Genomic DNA, 21,135 nt, shown 5'->3' on the forward strand with positions numbered 1-21,135 from the left:
TTTTTTTTTTTTTTTTTTTTGGTGATAGCGGGTGGTGGGTCTTAAAAAAGTAAACCCATGGTGGGTTGGGTTGGATTCGGGTTCTGTTTACAAAACCTGCCTAGAACCCCACCTGACCCACCGTGTGTGTGTGCGTGTTTGTGCGTGTGTGTGTGTGTGTGTATGTATAATAGTAAATAACTACTAGTATATAGTTATTTATAAAAGTTTCTATAACTTCATGTAACTTTTTACTATTTTTATATCTAAACTACTAAATTTATTTTTAAAAATTAACAATTTAGTTATTATATTTAAATATTCCTATTATTTTTAGTATAACTAATGAATTTTATTATTTTATTATGTGTAAGTAATTTAAATATTATTTTTTGAAAAAAATAATAATAAGATGACAAGTGGTAGGTACCCCTAGTGGGCACCCGCACCCGGTGGGGTGGGGGTGGGTTTTGAAAAAGTCCACCCGATGCGGGTTGGGGGTGGGAGTGGGGGTGGGTGGAGAAAATATAAGGTGGGTTGGGTGATGGATGTAGCCCTCCCCAACCCATTGCTATCCCTATATATGAGTGGTTTTAGATTTCGAATGCACCTAGTCACTGAAAAGACATACAAATTTCATGAGTTTCATGATTAAAATAAAATAAAATAAAATAAAATAAAAGGAGACGGAAATGAGTTTCAGGGAGAAAAAAATGGAAGTATATTTCACATAAGGGAACAAGCATGTTCAGACCCCTAAAGTTGGAAGCATAAATAAAGAGAAGAATGCAAACCAATAGTTAGCATCTAAGTTTCCTAAAGCATCATCACACAATAAAAACATGTCAATATTTACCAAATTAGCAACAACTAAATCATATTACCATTCTGGAAGCTTTGGATCCTTAAGTATAGGATACTGCCATTTCTCAATCTCTTCTTCCCATAGCTTATAATCTAATCAAGATTTGAACAGTTACAATATGATAGATCTTTATTTAAACACATAAAAGCCCACTGAAAGTAAATAAGATAAATAAATACATTGAGTAGTAGTCTGAACCCCACTATCGTAAGTTCTTTATTAGTCCTTGGCAAAAATGGAGTACAGTTAAATTGTAAATTAATCAGAATCAGGTGAAATGAGCTCTACTTACTTGTCAATGCATCATGTACTATATCTTTAGCAGCCTTTTCTGAGGTACCATAGTATTTTGTATACCTCCTGTGAGCAGTAAAAAATATCAAGTTGAGAAAACAAAAGAAAAACTACAAGAGTAGTTCCAAAAAAGTATTCTCTCTTGTTCTGTTGGTGTTATAAGGGTAAGCAGGTGGCAAAGGGGAAGGGTGAACCACATTTTTTTTTATAAGACGTTGCTTTTTATTAAAATCAACTTCATTTGAAAACTGAAGTTTCTCTACAATGAATTCATGATCTGACATAATTGCTATTCCAAGAATTCAATGAAATATCCGTGGAGCTTCCAACATGGCAATTGAAGTACAAGTACAAGTGCAACTACATAATCAGATATTAGGCAAGCATTTATGCCGGCAAAATTACCTAAAATATGATTTTCCTTTCATGAATTTTACTTGAGGAGATGACCATGCTACAGAAAATGCGACAGTGCATTTCCCATGGGGTTCAACCCAGGTCGAAGCAGAAACTGCAGCACAGTGTGTCTCTCCAGGTGATGATGCTATGCTTGGACCCTTGCTGAAGTTCTCTCGATCAAAATGCCCATCCTTCAGACACGCAGATGAGACAACAATGACAAATGATGGGATGATAACATGAACCAAAAGAATGAATTAATTCAAGCACTGTAAAACACTTGGGGTAGGATTGGTGCAACAAAGGACCAAAATATACGATCAAGATGATTTCACAGTATAAGAATAAAGCCCCACTATGATTGTGATATTTCAGTTTTACCTGTGCCATTTTACCCCACATATCTTTAGCAGTTATGCAACTTCCTTCAGTCAAACCGAAACATGGTAGCACAGTAACGCTCACATTCTGAGTCTCACATGCAGCAATAGCAAATGTAACAGGAGGATTGCCTTTTGCGGTCCTGAAATCCACCAATACCATCAGGTTTGTTAATTGTAACAAAATTTAAGATTGAAGTGACCACTTAATAATGCTATATTGACTTGTTCCCATAAATTGAAGGATATCTATGTTTAAAAAAATAGGAAAAATCCCTCAGTTGTGACTGAGATGTAGATCTAGTCCTTTAATTATTTGAAGTGAACATTTAATCGCTCAGTTATTATCAAAGCGCCAGATTTGGTCCTTGCCACCAATATGCCACTTAAAAAAGTGGGTAATTTGGTTCTTGAGCAACCAAATCTACCACTTTGACAATAACTAAGAGACTAAATCTGCTCGTAAATAACTAAAGAACTAAATCCACACAATGGACAGAACTGAGAGCCTAAAAGTGCTATTTTTCAGGATACTAAGAGCCAAGCCAAAATTAGAGAATGCAACACTGGGAATATGCAGGGGGATATTCACCTCCCCCAACCCCGATTCTCCTCCCCGAGACTAGCCTCATCCCCTCAAAGATTATATAGCTATAGAACAAATATATATAATTTTGAAGCTAAATAAAATGATATTTTTTGGGTAAGTGTGTGTGATGTGTTTTTGACTTTTTGGTGGGTGATGAGATAGAGGCATAGGGCGTAGCAGGAGAGTACTCCTTGTACCCATCATCCCATCCCTGTTCCCCAAAAATCTTCCCCATCCCCATCAAGTTGGGTGTAATTGTCATCCCTAGCCAAAATCAATATACAGTCACTAGCACAGGACTGATAATGAATGTAATCAAATAGTGGCAACATGAGATGTGGTGCTCAAACTTCACCCCTCTAATAGAGAGCAAATGATAATCAGAGCATGCACCACAGTGCCAGAGACCCCCCAACAAATACATGTCCATCATTTTACAGCACTAAAGCTTTTAAAATGGATCAAACTTCCATTTCAATCCAAGTCTACTCTACACCTGAAGTGTCAAGAAATTATTTTTGTAACAGAAACTTCTCCTAAAAGCCTTGTGGTTACATTTTAAATGCTCCCCATCCATATTGTTAGTTGAAACAATAACAATTAGCAACACTCCAGATAAAAGGAAGATGCTACCAGTTCATCCTTGCATTCATTCAGACCACTAATCATATTCTCAGAAGCCTTGGCATGCAAATCCCTCTATATGGATGCAAGCTATAGTTTATAGAGTACATGGACTTCACTAGATGAGTTAACTGGTCGTCAAGAAAGTAGCAAAAATGTTTGCATTGAACGAATAAATCTAACTAGGTGAACGGCAGATCAGAAGAATTAGCCTAAATAGATATATGACAGATAACATTTTTGAAGACTAGGGTGCATGAACAGGTTGCATCCACTTTCTACAACCTCAAAACTAATATGGCTAAAGCAATCTATGCAAACCAACCCTCATGTATAGCTATAAAGGTTAGAAACTTGCTTGTGATGTAGGAGTACGCCGGAGACTCCATCTTCACCTCTGTCATCCAATAGAAGAAGGCATTAGAAATCAAAACTAATTAGCATTTTGATTACATACACATAACAAGGGATCAACTATCAGTACTCACACAAATGGTTCATTAACATGATCTCCTGAAAGGTGGGAGACACCGCCAATTGAGTTCTGTACAAAAGGAACAAATGAAATTGAATACACTGTACCACAATGTATATCCCCAGAGACCAAATCATTTGAAAGCCGCATGGACTGGACACCCTTACCGCCCATGTAAAAAGGAGGCTGACTTTTGCCCTTTCCTTCCCAGTGTTCACCAACTGCAAAGGAGACAAACAAGGATAACAATATAAGCAAAGCATTTATTTAGTCCCATGAGTGATTCTAATCCATCATAACAATCACTTGATAGAGCTGCAGGTCCCATATGATGCACCTTTCACTAATATAGGATTTATCTAAAGGATCATATCACCACCTAGACTGCGAACAGTTGCAGTTACCAAGGTTATGAAGTGCCAAAATAAACTACATGCATGAAGAACCATGAAACATGGTTGGTTACTTATATTTTATTCAGAGAAAATATGAAGCATTATCAAACAATTAATATCAGGATTTAAGTGTCCATACAGTGTAAACAAAAACAGCTGTGGGAAGACTGCTCTCTCTGTAATTGTGTGGAATAAATGGTGAAATCTGCCGACAAGACACTTTAAGTTCTGGATCCGGTTCGCCTGGATAGAAGGGTGAACATCATCCAAAAACATTATGAGTAGAAAAATTGTGCAAGTCCTTTTACATAGAAGAAAAGAAAATATTAGACAAGTACCATCATAGACGGTCCAAGCCCTAGGAAACAATGCATGGTATGTAGAGTGTTGACCACTCAGATTCCAGCCCCACGAAGATATACCATGATCACAAGGCTTCCTGTAAGATAAAGTATAATTATATGTAACAATGTATCTTATTTTCTCTTATTAATTCAGTACTGAAAGTAGGCAGAACAGTAATACATTCTAAACCCTTAGGCTAGAATTTATTTCCATGTATCTTTTGGTATACCTATTCCTTTCCATTCCTATTACTACCATGTTATCACTGTTTCTAATTAAAGCATTTGTTGGAAAGTTGCAAAATGCAAAGTGAACAACCCGGTGCAATTTCATTGAACAAACCTCCATTACTTAGTTTCTTACCCTAACCCTTCATGTTGGCCTGGTGATAGAACTGATGCATACTTCTTGTTTCCTCCATCTCGAGATATGAAAATCTGGCATACCAAAAGAAGTTGTTACAAAGTGAAAAGGAAATAACACCCCATGCAATGTCTCTATGAAAAATAATCATGAACTTCTTGAGTTCTTGTAGTTACGAGATGATCCTTACAAACAATACAACATTACATAATATAAAATCCAAGGCTTGTTAATAGGGGTTTGGGTACAGTTTTCTTTTTCTAACCCTTCTCTAATAGTGATATAGTCCAACAAAGATATGCAGCAGCTACAACCTACCTGAACATGCAAGCCATCCTATGGATAACTTGTCCAACTCTAGGAAGATATACAAGATTCAACACATATATCCACCCTCAAGACTGCTTCAGTGGTCCCCTTTCGATAACAGCCATATATTATGCTCATTATTTAGAGTTAAAATAAGAATATACAATGAGGCTCTTCTCAGATTCCACTCACAGGGTCACAGCAATTAGCAACAGAGACAAAGTCAAAAAGATGAGGATAAATTGATAACTTCAGTCAATTTCAGAAGGAATTAAATTCTCATGTGTTCTATACTTCTATATGGCAGGTCAATTGGAAATGGACTAATGTGATTCTGGAAAGATTCTAACATAGCACTTCACTATAGGTATAAAAGCTAATTTCTCCTTTGTTTTTTTTTTATCCTATATTACTAACTTATTTGGAAAAGCAAAGAAGAAGTTGCCACTACTTGTATTATAAGTAAAATGAACTGAAAATCAAAAGGAGCCAAGTATCTCTTATGTTGACAAAATGTTAATTCACTTTAATGAAGTTAGTAATATTGGAAGTTAGAATGACCATAATTTTTTCAAATTTGGAAGAGTTTGAAGTATGATGAAAATTTACATATAAGCCTAAACTAAGATTAGACAGCAGCAAGACCATGAGAGAATGTGTAATGACATGGTGATTTCTGGTAAAACCTTTACAATTTTCATCTGGTCCAAGAGTTTGTAACAACCTTCAGTATGTTATGCATAAATATTTGCATACATAGATCATAACGTCTACCACAATATACAGCCAAGCACACATGAGTGAAATATTTAAATGGATAGATGAAATGTTTGAGGGAAGAGCTTTACTGAAAATTGATTGGCCATGACAGGAGAAGTCTCACACGCTGCAGGGAGAATTTGAAAATGCCTAAACTCGCCTCTAAAACCTCTAGATATGCTGCCACTCCTGTAATTTATATTTGAACCATCATCAGATACCCTGAAATTTTCTAGGCAAAAGTGTGATAGTTGTTTTATAGTCCATCCTCTTACCCCATGCCTCCAAGCGGAACACCCTGGGAAGCTGATGGCCTGCAACGTTCTCGGGTGAAAGGGTCAATTGGTGCTTTCTGTCCAAAGAAAAAGAAAGATGACCCAACCAAAACCGCACTTGGTATATTGCCCCACTTAATAGAGTAGGGGAGATATTTGCCCACTCATAAATTTAAATTATTAAAATTACAAAAATGTAGCTAAATTAGAGGGTTACCCTTCCATGGGAGGCCTCTTCTCTTACATATGACCATAAACGTATACCAAGTCGAATCTACAAATAGCCAGAAAAATCAGGAACTGAGGATGAATGAGTATGAGTACTGAGATAATTGATCATTTTAAATTTATAGATTCTCTAATATATGAACTGATCCCACGAAAGAAACTCAATACCATTTTTATCGCTTCAGTAAACGTAACACTAAATTCTTTAAGAATACTGGCATGGGTGTTTAATTTCCTTCTCCAGGCTTCAGATGGTGGGGCTGCACTGTCAGACTCAAACTAAACCAAATAAAAAGAGATATTAGTACCACCATTAAAAAATAATAATAAATAAATAAATAAATAATAAAAAGAGTGCGAGAAGAACAAGAACAGCTGCAAAAGTACTAACTGGGATTTCATTATAAAGTAAAGACAATGCTTTCAAAAGCATAATGAAAGCTAAATTACATCCTTCAATCATAGATAACACCAAAAGGAGATGCAGTCATGCAGAACAATCACTTGAAGTAGATGGAAGAAATGCTTGATTAGACAGTGACAGAGAGGAGTTTCCAGATTGTTATTAATAGCAACATTAAAACCTACAGCATGTCAGCCAAAGCTTGATTCTATTGTAACTAAGTAAATCATTCTTTCCTAACTGTCTTGGAAAGCTAGGCTGTATACAAAAGCCAAATAACCAACCTCAGTATGGCATGCAATTCTCAAGTTTAATGAGAATTTAAAAAATAGTATTCTAGATAAATATGCTAAATCAAGAGATAGTTTCAAGGAATATTTGGCACAATAATACAAACACTGTGACAGTAAGAACTTGATACTTTACTTCACACCTTTCAGAAAAAAATGCTCATAAATGCTTCATGATGAAATAATCCCAAGTCCAGTTCTCTTGCTTTCTAAGACTTTATCCCAATTTAAGTATCATCATACTCCCCAAGAACAGAGCAAGATAAGAAAAAAGAGGCTAAAATGATAGGATACAAAAGTTTCCATATGATGAGAATCTGAAACAATGATCACAATTCAATATAAATTTGAGAATTTCATTTCGTAGCCACCGATCACATTGTTCCTTTCTTGACTACTCATTGTTTTGATTCTTAGTTTAGTTCCTTTAATTAAGAAGATGGAAAACTTGAACTAAATGTTCAACAAATATGCTAACAAATTGAGAAGATGAGATGGCAAATAACTAAAAAATGATTTTCCACACCACAACTTCTTCACATTTATTCATGAATTAAAATAACACCATTCCACTCTCTCTCAATTTTACCAAATACTATATGCCAAAACATTATTTATCTTAATCTCTTTTCTTTTCCCTTTTTTTTCTTTTCCTATCAATTATCTACCCCATTTGATGCCACAATTAAATTGAATGTTTTTGCATTGTCTGTAATCAGATTTTTTTAAAACTTTAATCTTTTTTTTTTAATCACACTCTTTTCCATTTTACCCCAGACTCCTTGCCCCCTAAACCATGGGAGCAAGTGACCTGAGCCTAACCAATATGCTCTTAGACTGCAAAGTACAATTGTTTTCAATAGAATCAACACATAAATGCCCAACTGCTCACCATAAAGAGCACTATAGGAAAAAGGGATGACCATGGAAATACACATTATTAGCCCATGGGATCAATAAGGATTCTTAAACAAATTTTAAAAGATAATGAAAAACTTAAGAGGGGGAAAATCTTACCAGATGCAAAGTGGCACGAGTGATGTATTCCTCTGGAGGCCACGAGTTCTTTCTACAGTGAAACAAGTTGCCACTAACCATTTTCACTCCAAAACCTATATTTATACAGGCATATATGTGTATATATACATATGCGTGTGTTCACACACACACACTGTTAAACCCCTCGCCCAAACTCAATCCAAAATCCTATAACCCACTACTCACATCCCACAGCCCGTAGATACACATACGTATAGATACACCCCAGTGCGCAAACATATATACGCAAAAGCTTTGAACTATACGGAACAAAATTATGATCAAAATTGACTTTGATCCAATCCCAGGACTTGATAAATCCTCAAAACACAAGTAGTAAAAGAGACCAAAGTGTTGCGGGACGATCAAGCCGTGCACCTGATGTTATAAGATCGGCAACGGTGCTGCGTTTTGGGATAAGAGGGATCGAACACCTGTAGATACAGAGTCCCGAAGCCCCGGTAATTGCTGCCAGGTGTGACGAATATATGAATATGTTTTATGCGTATGTATATATTCTCTCGTATTGAAGTTTGGAGACTGAGAATGGAGAGAGAGAGAGAGAGAGAGAGAGAGAGAGAGCTGTGAAGCTGAAGGCTGAAGGTGTGAAATTTTCTAGAGAGAGAAGTTGGCTGCAGAAGCAGTGTCTCTGTTTCTGAATTGAATACTGGTATGAATTTTAATTACAGAGCCTGCAATTTAATTTGTGGGAAATTTTGTGGCTACTTAATTTTAAATTTTATACATCATTGTCAGCAATTGTTATATATTGGATAGGATTCAAAAATATATGGATAGGATTTATATTGTATTGTGAATCAGATGCAAAAGTATAACTTAATAATTAATGACACATAATAATGATAGAAACAGGTATAGAATGTCCCAATTACAAAAGTACAAATACAGAATTTAAAAGTTATTTTTAAACTAGGGTCTACAATGCAAGATAGACATTGGTTCATGGTATTATTTATCCATTGCCAACTATCATGTAGTGTGATAGCATTTCAGTTACCCTTCTAAATGGGTGAGATGAATTATTTAAGCTGAAAACATTTGAAAAAGTATATAACATATATCATATCGTAAAGAATCATGAGTATTTCAGGAAAAAAAAACTTATTACACATCATTTCTTGAGATAAATTTAAAATGTAAAAAATGTCACTTAAAAAAATATAAGGGACTCAAATTTTATCCATTAATTTTTTTTTATTCATATGGTATTTTGTATTTTCAACATCCAATCATATAGTATTATTATAATATATACTTATCATATGTTCCATACGGATGAATTATTAGGTATTTGATAGATCTAAACTATCCAACTTACAAATTTAAAAAGTTTCATTCCAACCAAACATATTCAAATTATTATTGGCTGATTAAAATGTCAAAATCTTAAAGTATTAACATAGTTTTAAATATTCCAAATAAAATGTGAATATCACTTAAACCAACCTAACATCCACGCTCACACAAACATGTCATTGGAGTATTGTTTGATTAGTTTGAAAGAATTATACTGATAAGGATATAACTTATTCATTAAGTTATTAATTAAATAATTTTCTTTTTGCTAGTATTAGATATTATGCATTATAGCCCAGTACCTTTTGTTCCGTTGGCACCTTTGTCCATCTCCTTGAAAGAAGGTCACAGGATCGAATCCTCAATGGTAAGGTATTGACTATTTGGGCTAGAAAGTATAGTGAACAGATACTACTTGGTACGCATAAATACACCACATCAATGGTGGTGAGTGAATGCACGGGAAGCACTATCCGCATATAAATCTGACCTTATATATATGCAAAAAAAAAATTGAAATTAAAATTTTGGGTGTGATATTGTCAGCAAAAGTTTTTAATCATACACATAGTGCACCCTCTTTTTAAGCACTTTAAATTCTATACGAAATGGATTACTTTTGGTGAAAAACTTTTAGGGTGTGTTTGGAAACCCGAAAAATGATTTCTGGAAATCATTTTCTGGGTTTTTGGTGTTTGGAGAGGAGAAGGAAAATGAAGTCAATGGAAATTAGCTTGTAGTCAATGGAAAAGAAGCCTCATTTTATGGAAAATGACTTCCCCTTTTTTTGGGGGAAGTCATTTTCCAGAACTTGCTAAAGCTGCTTCTTCTTGTTCTCCCGCCTCCCAAGTTTGGAATCATCATCTTCCGAGGTCCAAGCAAACAAAATCTGGACGGAAACCAGTCGGCCGCGGCGACAGGTTTCGGAAACTAGTCGCCGGCCGACTGGTTTAGATTGGTTTCCGAAACCAGTCTGGCCGACTGGTTTCCGAAACCAGTCTCGGCCAATTATTTAACGTTTTTTTTTTAAATTTTCTTGTCATTTTCTGGAAAATCATTTTCCGGAAATTATTTTCCAGAAATCATTTTCCTGCTTTCCAAACACACCCTTAAGTAATTAAATAAATAATACGGAGAAGGTTTTTTCTTTAATAAGAGAATTGAAGAAAAAAGTATTGATGGCACAATTGCACAGCTTCATCTTTTTCTTTCTCTTATTTTGATAGCCCCTAGTAATTTTAATTCGACAAAAAGTTCCTAGAAATAAAATTACAAAATTTGATAAAACATATTATAGCATGAAAAATATTTATCAATTTACTATTAAATGTGTATTAAATAAATCGTTTATATATTTAAAAAATATTTTATTTCATAAAATGAAAAGTATCATTTTTGTTTATATAAATCAACTAGAAATTTATCCACCGGTAACGAACTAGAGGAAAATAACAATAAAATTAAAGATAATATTACATAAGGTCAAATTTGTTATCAAATACTTCATCATTTGAATGGATTCATTAGCATATCTGCATATGCTATTGGAATCAAAATTTGTTGACCAGTTTCTTTTAAAAAAAATAATTTGATATGTGTGATTAATTAATTAATTAATTAATTAAAAAAACTAAGTGTAAGCCTGTAACACATCATATAACCGGATGAAATATTTGATTTAAAAATGAGTTAATTCTATTTTTGGTCCTAAATTTATAAGTGACATTACATTTTTAGTGTGTTTTATAACATGGTTTATTTTTTGTCCTTTGTCAATTAGAGGTGGACATTTCGGTTAGGATAATCCGAATCGAACAGTTAGATTTTGATTTATTATTAAAAAATGATTGGTTCTTTATTTTATAAACTAAATGGTTTCAATTCTAGTCAGTTAAAAATCGAATTGAACCAAAAACAAAACCAAAAAAAAATAAAATGGTTATACCCAAATGAAATAATTATATATTTAATTTAAACCCAAATGCTTTTATATTTATAAATTTACCCAAATATATATATACTAAATTTTAAATTATCTAACTCAAATTTTCACAATTATTCTTTGTTCTCAATTTTTCTTTGCGAGTCTCTAATGTTGTTGTCGGATGGCAGACGCATGCGAAAAAGTCGATTCAGTTTGGACTTATTTTAGATTAAGAAATTTGAAATATGCATTGTGGACTTGTTGTATAGATTTTCAAATTTAAATTATTAGTAAAAATAAATAAATAATATGCGCGCAAGAGAGTTAAGGGGTCTGAATCGAACCAAATTTGAACGGAAACCAAACATAACTAGAATTTGAAATCGAATGGTTTCATTTTTCAAAATCGAAGAAACTGAAACCATTCCGAACCCAAAAAAAAAAAATCTAACTGAAAACCGAAGCGCTAACCTTTACTGTCAACAAATTTATTTAAATGGCATTAAATATGAGGGTATTTTAGTTTATTCAATTCTAAGTGTTAATTTCTTTTTCTTTTTTTGTCTTAGATTTATATGTATCATTTCACTATTGTGGATGCACGAATTGAAAGTGAATAAGGCATGGAACTCTAGCTGTGAATTATGAATTTTTTTAAAAAAGAATAAAATAAAAATATAACAGTTCAACACACTTTATATAAAAACATCAAAATGCCTTCATATTTAATGTTATTTAAACAAGTTTGTTAATAGATGAAAAATGATCATTTTACAATAATATTATAACAAACATAAATATTCGGATAAAAATGACTAAAAATAAAGTGACACATATAAGTAAATTTATGAAAAAAAATTAAAATTAATTCTTTAAAAAATAATTTAATAACATTTTATCTAATAATTGATGATGAGATCATTCATTAAATAAATAAAAAAAATTCAAATTGACAATCATAAACTACTGCGTACTTTGTTGTACTATACGTAATATATAAAACGGGATTAGACGGCGTCACGGAGGCGTTCCGATCTCCCAAAGAACAGCGCCGGCGCCGGTTTAGCTATACGCGGTGGAGGAGCGGTGTGGATGACGGTAGAGACGCGGGCCGACCGGAGACAGGAATGCAGATGGGTCCCACGTGGGGCCCAGTCAGAATGGGCCACGGCCATCCATGTTGGACCCAGGATGGCACGCACACACCGACTAAGACTCCGTGGAAAAAGCACAGTCGCCGTTTGTTTTATATGCACGAGCCTAGACTTTTTCGTTGGAAAGTTATTTTCTTTTCTTTTTTTGTTCATTTTATTTATTTATTTATTTATTTATTTTGAGGTAATAATTGTATATTTCTACTTGATTGTGGCGTTTGAAAGCAGCGTCTAGAGCCGACATATGTAAAAAAACAGTCAAATTTATGGCCGCCACTGGCCAGGGAGAAATTTTAATTTTATGGATAGTGATTCAAAATTTATTTCTTCTTTTCATGGTACGGAGCTAAGTGTATTAAAATCACTTAAATTTTTTTTGTTAGTATGTATATATACATGCATGTTTTCAATATTAAAATAAATTAATACAGTAGAAAAGTATTTAATTATATGTATATATAAATTTATGTATGAATAAAACAGATACTATATATTTTCTATTTTTCTACTCGTAGAATTTTGTAAAATTTGAATTTCACTTACTAGAGTACAGAGATTCAAGAATTTGTAAGAACCTGTAACGTCAATTTGGGCAATAGACAAAAATATGGCGCCCATGTTGTGCCAACTGGAAAAATATACTCCTTTTGACATATTGTAGGTTATAGTTTTACTTAAAATTAATGTGGTATTGTATATATACTAATGCAAACTCACTTTCCTTTCTAATGTGGATAAAAGCTTCTTTCGAACATTTTCATATTCATTTTTCAACTCAAATAAGTCTATTTTGAGACTCAATTTCTCATTCACCCATTATCCGTTTTAAGCTAGCGTACAATATATCGATTTCTTCGTCTCTCTTAGGAGAACCTGAATCCATGTTGACCCGATCAAAATTGGGTGTAAACCTCGCACATATTTGTACCAAAAAATAGCTACTTAAAATGTCATTTTATTTTATTTTTTATCGGTTATTTGGTTATCCTTCTATCTCGTATTCAATTTACTTAGCTCAGCCTCAGATAGGGATGTTAGTCTAAGCCTAAACCTGATGGGTTGGCCGATAAAACCAAAATAATGTAGGGTTAGGCACGAAATATTTTAGCTCAATAAAAAAAATCAATTCGATAAGCCTGGTGGCCCGAACATGCTATATTTTAGCACAATATACACATAGTCACATTTTCAAAAAATATCAACAAACATATATCATTTTAATGGGAGAAAATGATAGATTTTGAAAAGCAATGGGTTATACCTCAAATCAAGCTCCAATTGTCAAACACTTGATAAACAATTATCTACATGATCCTCCTCCAGGTTTAGCTAGGCATTGCATCTCTAAGAAAGCATTGTTCAACAACTCGCTATCAGCGTAATTTTCTTTGACAAGAGAGATAGACACACACACAAGTATAAAATCATATTTCAGCCTTTTTCAACACCAATTACCAAATAAGAAAATCGAGCATATGGAAAGAAATATACAACAAGGTAAAAATCGAATTCTACCTTCAGCGGAGTGGGATATGGAAGTGTAGAATAGTAGTTTTGGTTCGATCTCAATGATAACTTCTTCATTACGTCTCAGATAGACTTTTGAGATAAGATTTTGATAAATAAATTTATCCATTAAATAGGGCTTTTAAAACCATAAATAATTACTTTAAAAAAGCATAAATAAGTATATAGATGGTATCAGAGATGTACGAACCCTTGGGAGATTAAGTTGCGAGATTTGACTTTGATACAAAGTGATATCAGAGCGGTATGAAGCTTTGTGATATGAGAAATAGGGTTACTGAGTAGTTTAAAACCTAGGTTAGAAAGTTTGAACTATTTTGTACATCCACCATAATAATTTCATTTACCAAATCACAAAATTTCTTTTTCGTTTGACGGATGTACTGGGGTTTGTTCCCTTCAACGTAAGAATCTATAAGTCTAGACAAAAAATTCTGAAGGGAAAAGACCATTACAAAATAAATAGCAAACCACTTATCAAATTTGGTAAACTAAGACTTTGATTTTTTTTTTAAAGGCAATTGCTTGGATGATACATGAAGGACATGGAATGGGATTGTGTAGTATATGAGCAGACATTTTTGCTATGATATTGAGACATAAATTTGAAACCTCGCCCGAATAAAGAAAATATGGTGCTTCATTTTAGGCTGATACATTATGCTCCAAAATAAGGTTCGGTGAAAAACATCTTGGTGTTTATAGTGGTTTTATGTATGATCAATTTGATTGCAATTCTCTTCTTACTTTGAAAACCACAAAAGTTCAATCATGGTGTGAGCAGCCTGATGATCTTTCTCTGAATTGCACAGTGGGGTGCAGGATCTTACTTCGAAGCACTGAAATACGGCAAGCATACAATGTTTGTTAATCACATACTGCTCAGTTTTGTTGTATCCTTGTATTAGATGTCCCAATACTTTTATATTGGTCACAGTAGTCCACTGCTTGCCATTAAAATTATTGTTTGGATTATAACTTTTAGTTGGCTTGAGATTTCACTTCTATTGGAAGATATATCTCGTGAACAATTTCTTGAAACTGATAGGTGGTTTGTAGTTGTGTACTCTTTTATGAGTTTCATAGAAATTGTTGTAGCAAGATCTTTTTAAATCTAAACTCTTAGTGAAGATGCATGTAAGCCTCCTCATGTGTTAGAGATGAGAAACTCTTCAAAGAGTTTATAATGGGGTACATGGAAAGGTATCATATTAGGGGTGATCGTCTAAGCCAAAGCCACAGCTACGAGCATCTCACTTCAAGCTCTATGGTTGTTCATGCAAGCTATAGTAGCAGGTTGTTGAGCGCTAGAGGTGGCCATCCAAGTTCTACAACTCCTCGCCCAGTAAACTTCAAGGAGCAGTATGCGATTTTTGTGGAAAAAGCAAATGTTCTAACAGTTAGGGGTCAAACCCCCAGGTAACCAAGACGAAAAAGTAGAATGGGCTTTACCATCCCAAAGAAGCAGAGGCAATTGGTGTGTTTTGGAAGCCCTCAAGTTGTTGAAGAAGCAAGGAGCGTTATGGTTGAATCTGATGCTTTGTTAGTGGTTCAGGGGATACATAGTGATTTTGGTGTATCCTCCTTGATTTGATTCTAGGCAATCATTGAATGATGTATAAGTAGGTTTATATTTATTAGTGTAAATTTATTTAACGCTAATATAATTTATATGTAATATTTTTACTTTTAAATTCTAATACAAATCACATTTAAATTTAAACAATATTTAAATAAAGTTTGGGTGGGATAGGGGTAGGGGTAGGGGTAGGGGTGGCATATTATACGAGTTGGCTCACGAGTTACACAGACCAACCTGTATAACCTGGGTACCCCTTAGTCCCTTTCGGACTAAACGGAGAGGGCCCGTTTGAGCCGGCTTGGAGAAACATATAACTCGTCATACCTATAAATGGGCTAAACGGTCCAACCCGACGAGTTGGGGCCGTTTTGATAGTTCTAAATGTGAGTACCTACTCTTTTTTTTAATAGTTCTGTTCAGTCTGCTCGATAAGCCTGACAGTCCGAAGTTTACGATTAGGACCAATCGGACAAAGAAAATCGATTATCCCAAACCAATAAACTTAATAGCCTGACAGGACTAACGCGAAACTTAGCGGATTGACCTGATTGGCATTCCTGGCCTCAAACCTATACTAGTGTATGTGTAACATTTATGTGAAGGTGTATTGGGGTTTTGGACAATGTTTAAGATACTTATGTCTAATGTTTTCAAAAAAAAAAAAAAGATACTTATGTCTAATCATTAGTACTTTAAACTCAATTCATGTCTTTAAGTTAGATAAGTCTAAAAACAAAGGGGAGAATTTTAATTAAGAAAAAAATTTCACACAATTTAAAATTTAGATACAAATGTCTGAGCCGGTAGCTACATCATTTAATAGTACTATTTTTTACTTAGAAGCATGTTCTGATCACATGAACATTGTCCTAGGGCCGGTTCTGAGCATGTCTAACATGAGCAACCGCATTGGGCCCCATATTTTAAAAAAAATTATATGTAGATATAGTTTAAAAATTCGTAGAAAAACACAATTTGATGAGAGTGTTGATGACACTTCATTATCACGAGAAGAATCTTTTAAGGTTCATTATTTTTTATACATTGTAAATCAAGCTATTATTTCATTGACCTAGAGGTTTGAACAATATGAAGTATATGAAGGAAATTTTTATTTTTTGTTTAGTTCTGACAAGTTACAATTGATGACTGATATGTATTTGAAGTCTTGTTGCATTTGTTTATGAGCAGCTCTTAATTAAAAGAGATGAACAGTGTGGTGATATTGATGGAAATGAATTGTATTTTGAGCTAAAATTGCTTAGAGAGATTTTATCAAAAGAAAAAATTGAGATAAAAGAGTTTATTGAATTCATTGAAACGGATGGGTTGTTTTCCAAATGCTACTATTGCATATCGAATATTATTGATGATTATCCCAATTACTATTGCATAAATGAGTTTTTCAAAGTTAAAATTGTTGAAATCTTACTTACAATCAAGTATGTTGCAAGAGAGACTCAATGGACTAATTAGTTTTAATCTCTATTGAAAATGAGCTTTTGGAAGAAGTTAATATCAAAATTTTGATAGATGATTTTGAGTCTAAATATGCATGGCGCATGTTACTTTTTAAATAAAATTTTATATGTATTTTTTATTCAATATTTATATTTTGATATAACTTTTTGAACAACTATTATTTATATATAAAAATTACTTTTAAAAAATGTCTGAGTTAAGATATTACATAGAGCCCCCAATTTTTATTAGAAGGGCCCATTATTCTATATGCACAAGCTTTCTTTGTGTTGTACCCTGCAAGCATAATCTTGATTTTAGAGAAAACGAACTAAAAAAAAAAAACGGAATGCACAGATCGATCTACATCAATGATTTCCCTCACACGGAATACTTGAACAGCACACATCAGAGATTCCATCCTTTTTCTTAAATGGGAAGTGTATAAATTTAATGCTTGGGGCATGGACAAAGAAACAGACTCCAATTATTTGGAGGATGCTTTTACTCTAATGGTCGATGACGCTGGAGATTATAGCAGGCGATACGATATGAATCATATGATGTTGAAATTAAATATTTTATAATTGTCAAAGACTTTGTGGTCTAATGGCACTCAGTTGTACCCCATATGAAAGGAGTGGGTTTGAACGCACTGGAAGTAATATTAACTTTTTGTGCTTCAGTAAATTAAGAAAATAGTTATAAACAGATACTGAATTGTAACAAAGTCAGTAATACTTAAAAAAAAAAAATATTTTATAGCTGGTATGACCTTAGTTCCAGCACCCAACAAACCATATTAACCTCTATATTGTCAACAGATTTCGCCAGCAAAACTACACCACACCAGCAACGAAAATGCCCATATTACATCTTATTTTGTTTTTTCAAAAGTATTCTATTTTTCCCACTTTTGTCGTCATCTAAAATTGTTATTGTGTGGCTTGGTTTTTTTGGCCCAACCATATTGAAGTTTTTAGATATGATGATATACTTTTTGGGTCAAACCGTCAAAGTGTACATATCAAACCAATTTCTAACTAAAATACGTCAACCTGTTTAAGAAGTTAAAAATTGCGTTTGTTACATGTAGCCATGTAGGCATTTAGCATGCGTAACTAAGGTAGGAAATTATAAATCCTCCTTAAAGCGGTTGTTATGCTATGGACCCAATTTTAAAACTCTTCATAATTTTTGAACTCTATTTTCATAATTTTTGAACTCTATATTCACAATTACAGATTACAGAACTCTATGTTCACAATTTCAGAACTATATGTTTACAATTTCATAACTGTATATTAAATAGTATAACACAATTTTTGAATCTATATAACAAAATTGTGAATATAGAGTTCAAAAATTGTGAATATTGAGTAATGTAATTTTGTATATTGAGATCTAAAGTTGTAAATATAGAGTTCTAAAATTGTGAACATAGACTTGGGTCCTTCTTGCAAGGTGGACCCGGGTCCATAGCATAATTTGCTTCCTCAAAGTAGTTCTAAAAATATTTATGATAAAATATGAAATGGTTGAAATAAATGCATATCGATCATCTTTATTAATATAATGAGTAGTTATAGATACGCACAATGTAATAAAAATGTGTCATAATAGAATTGTCTTCTGTGGGATCGTCTCACGAGTCTCAATCAATGAGACGGGTCAAATTTAATAAAAATGTATCATAATAAAATTGCAAATATAATTAATCAATACTTTAAGTCTTATATATAATATACTTCTTTAGGCGTTAATTCCCAAAATGGGCCTCTGACTATGACATTTTTTCAAATTGGTCCTATGACTTTTAATTGCACCCAAACTAGTCCTCCGACTATTGAAATTTAAGTCATATTAGTTATCCGTTAGCATTGGCGTCAAGTTTGCGTTAAAATGGATGGCAAAATGGGAAATTAAGCTTATCTACTCTATTTTAATCATATTACGACTCCATTTTCGCATATTGTGAAGCTTTTTAGTAAAAATTAGGTATTTCTCTCCTCAAACTGCGATAAAAAAAATTATTTCCTGATTATGTAATGAACATGTTGGTTTCCTAAAAAATTAGGTCTAACTCAATGACCAAATAGGATTGACTCTATTACAATGCAACATCTGTTCATAATTATTTTATCATCTTATTGAAGTACAAAGAATCAATATTAACTCTACTAGACCTTGAACCCGCACCCTTTCACATAAGGGAGCATCTTGGTGTCACTGGATTAATTACAAGGTGCTTAGCAATAAGAATACCTCTAAAAAACTCTTTCGACCGATCTCTTAGGTTTGACCATATGGAGTGCTGCCTACTTTTCATATGTAATTCTCAATTACATATCCCTAACTGCTTTGAAAATTGTAATGTCTCAATTTTCATAAATTCATTCTCAATTTTCAATTCCCACAAAATTGGTAATTCTCAATTACCTATTCCTAACTCCTTTGAAATATCTTACAATTGCTTTTTGTTCCCTTCTTCTAGATGGGTGTTGAAACAATTCTTAGAGAAACCCATATTGCTAGGTGAACGACTACACGAGCGATATGATTCTCACCAAAATTAGGGGGTGGTGGTGGTTTAAAGGTTATAAATTGTTTTGAATTTTGATTTTTTTATGGGTGGTCAAAATTTTTAATATTTGGTTCACATCCGAGAGTACTAAAGTAGGTAAGGAATAAAATAAAAATTTTATTAATTATTATTGGTAATGATTTCTAATAGTATTATATATGTACAATTATATTTTATATTAGGTATTGGAATATAAAAAATTTGGGTGAGACTCATGGAAAACAAATCTAAAATATATAATACTTTTAAATAAAAATGTAATAATATTTTATGAGCCAACACATATTATAATATTTTTACTAAAAGGTATTGCATTTTCATCTATTAATACTTTCAATGAATAAGTAATGCTTTTTAGTGAAAATATAGTATTTGGCTCATAAAATATTAGTACATTTTTATAATATTTACATATTTGATATTTGTTTCACGTAAAATAATCTCATACAAGACTAACTATTATTGGAATAATTCTCAATAGTATTTGGTGTAAATATGATTATATTAAGTATTATTGGAATGGTTAGTGACTTAGTGTTACCAATAATGCCAATTGGCAAGTACAAATGCACGTACAATACATGATTATATCAAGTATTATTAAAAATCAATATGAATAATACCCAATATAATATATGATATATTGACACCATGCATAAAAATTTCCTATCGTTGATAGTGTCGTTGTTGTATACATTTCTAATACATAATAAAAATAAATTATTAATTAAGGGAAATTTTACATAAACAAAAACAAGCTCTTCTCGAGAACTCATGAGTAATCTAATAATTAATTAATAACACGTTCTCCCTCAGAATAGTTATTTCTCTTGTAAAGAGTATATATAACACATTTTAGGGAATAAAAAGACTTATCAAACGATAAATTTGTTGAAAAGGCTTAGCAAAAATTTGCATTTTAATTGGTCAGTTTGATGTATCAATTTGAGTGGGTCTACTTTCAATTTTAGTTGTGTCAAAGTGGATTTGGATTCTCAATAGTTGAGAAGATGAATTTTGGTATATTATATGCTAAAATGTAAAATGAATAATTAGTGAATAAGAAATTATTTCTCAAATTGTACCCATTAGGTTAGAAAAAATTGAGATTTGAAAGATTTTTAAGGCCTTCCTCAATAGTTGGTATTTTGGTGTGATTTTTTAGGAGTTTTTGTAAGTGTGATTAGGAAAGAAAAAATAGGGGGAGAAGGAGAAAAGAAAAGGAAAAATAAAACAAAATTTAAAAACAGAAAAAAGAATTTTATTTTTTTTTTAAAAAAAAAAAGATAATTTACGTGCCCAGGCGGGCGCGTGCACTACACGCGCTCGCCTGGGCACGAATCGTGAGGCGCAGTTATTATGCCATTTGGTGGGCCCCATTGGGGCTGACAAAATTTTGAAATAGCAGAAAAAAAACACCATTAAATTTCATCTTCCACTACACGCGCTCGCCTGGGCACGAATCGTGAGGCGCAGTTATTATGCCATTTGGTGGGCCCCATTGGGGCTGACAAAATTTTGAAATAGCAGGAAAAAAACACCATTAAATTTCATCTTCCCATTTGTTTAAAAAACA

The 21,135-nt window shown here is 33.0% G+C and overlaps 1 protein-coding gene across 1 annotated transcript in view; it reads right to left on the reverse strand.

Moving 5' to 3' along the window:
- LOC116001849 (non-lysosomal glucosylceramidase) overlaps positions 1-8,678 on the reverse strand; it is a 14,416-nt gene extending 5,738 nt beyond the window's left edge. The window contains exons 1-15 of the mRNA XM_031241798.1: positions 7,990-8,678; positions 6,448-6,558; positions 6,269-6,325; positions 6,052-6,128; positions 5,866-5,965; positions 4,709-4,782; positions 4,339-4,439; positions 4,140-4,243; positions 3,773-3,826; positions 3,619-3,674; positions 3,489-3,527; positions 1,919-2,060; positions 1,544-1,728; positions 1,137-1,204; positions 864-936 (exon numbers count right to left, since the gene is read on the reverse strand). Of these exons, the coding sequence (XP_031097658.1) occupies positions 864-936; positions 1,137-1,204; positions 1,544-1,728; positions 1,919-2,060; positions 3,489-3,527; positions 3,619-3,674; positions 3,773-3,826; positions 4,140-4,243; positions 4,339-4,439; positions 4,709-4,782; positions 5,866-5,965; positions 6,052-6,128; positions 6,269-6,325; positions 6,448-6,558; positions 7,990-8,070 (1,322 nt within the window). The 5' untranslated portion in view covers positions 8,071-8,678. The remainder of the gene's footprint in view (positions 1-863; positions 937-1,136; positions 1,205-1,543; positions 1,729-1,918; positions 2,061-3,488; positions 3,528-3,618; positions 3,675-3,772; positions 3,827-4,139; positions 4,244-4,338; positions 4,440-4,708; positions 4,783-5,865; positions 5,966-6,051; positions 6,129-6,268; positions 6,326-6,447; positions 6,559-7,989) is intronic.
- Between the last annotated feature and the right edge of the window lie 12,457 nt (positions 8,679-21,135).

The sequence above is a fragment of the Ipomoea triloba genome, chromosome 13 (assembly GCF_003576645.1).
Source record: "Ipomoea triloba cultivar NCNSP0323 chromosome 13, ASM357664v1".
NCBI classification, from domain to species: Eukaryota; Viridiplantae; Streptophyta; class Magnoliopsida; order Solanales; family Convolvulaceae; genus Ipomoea; species Ipomoea triloba.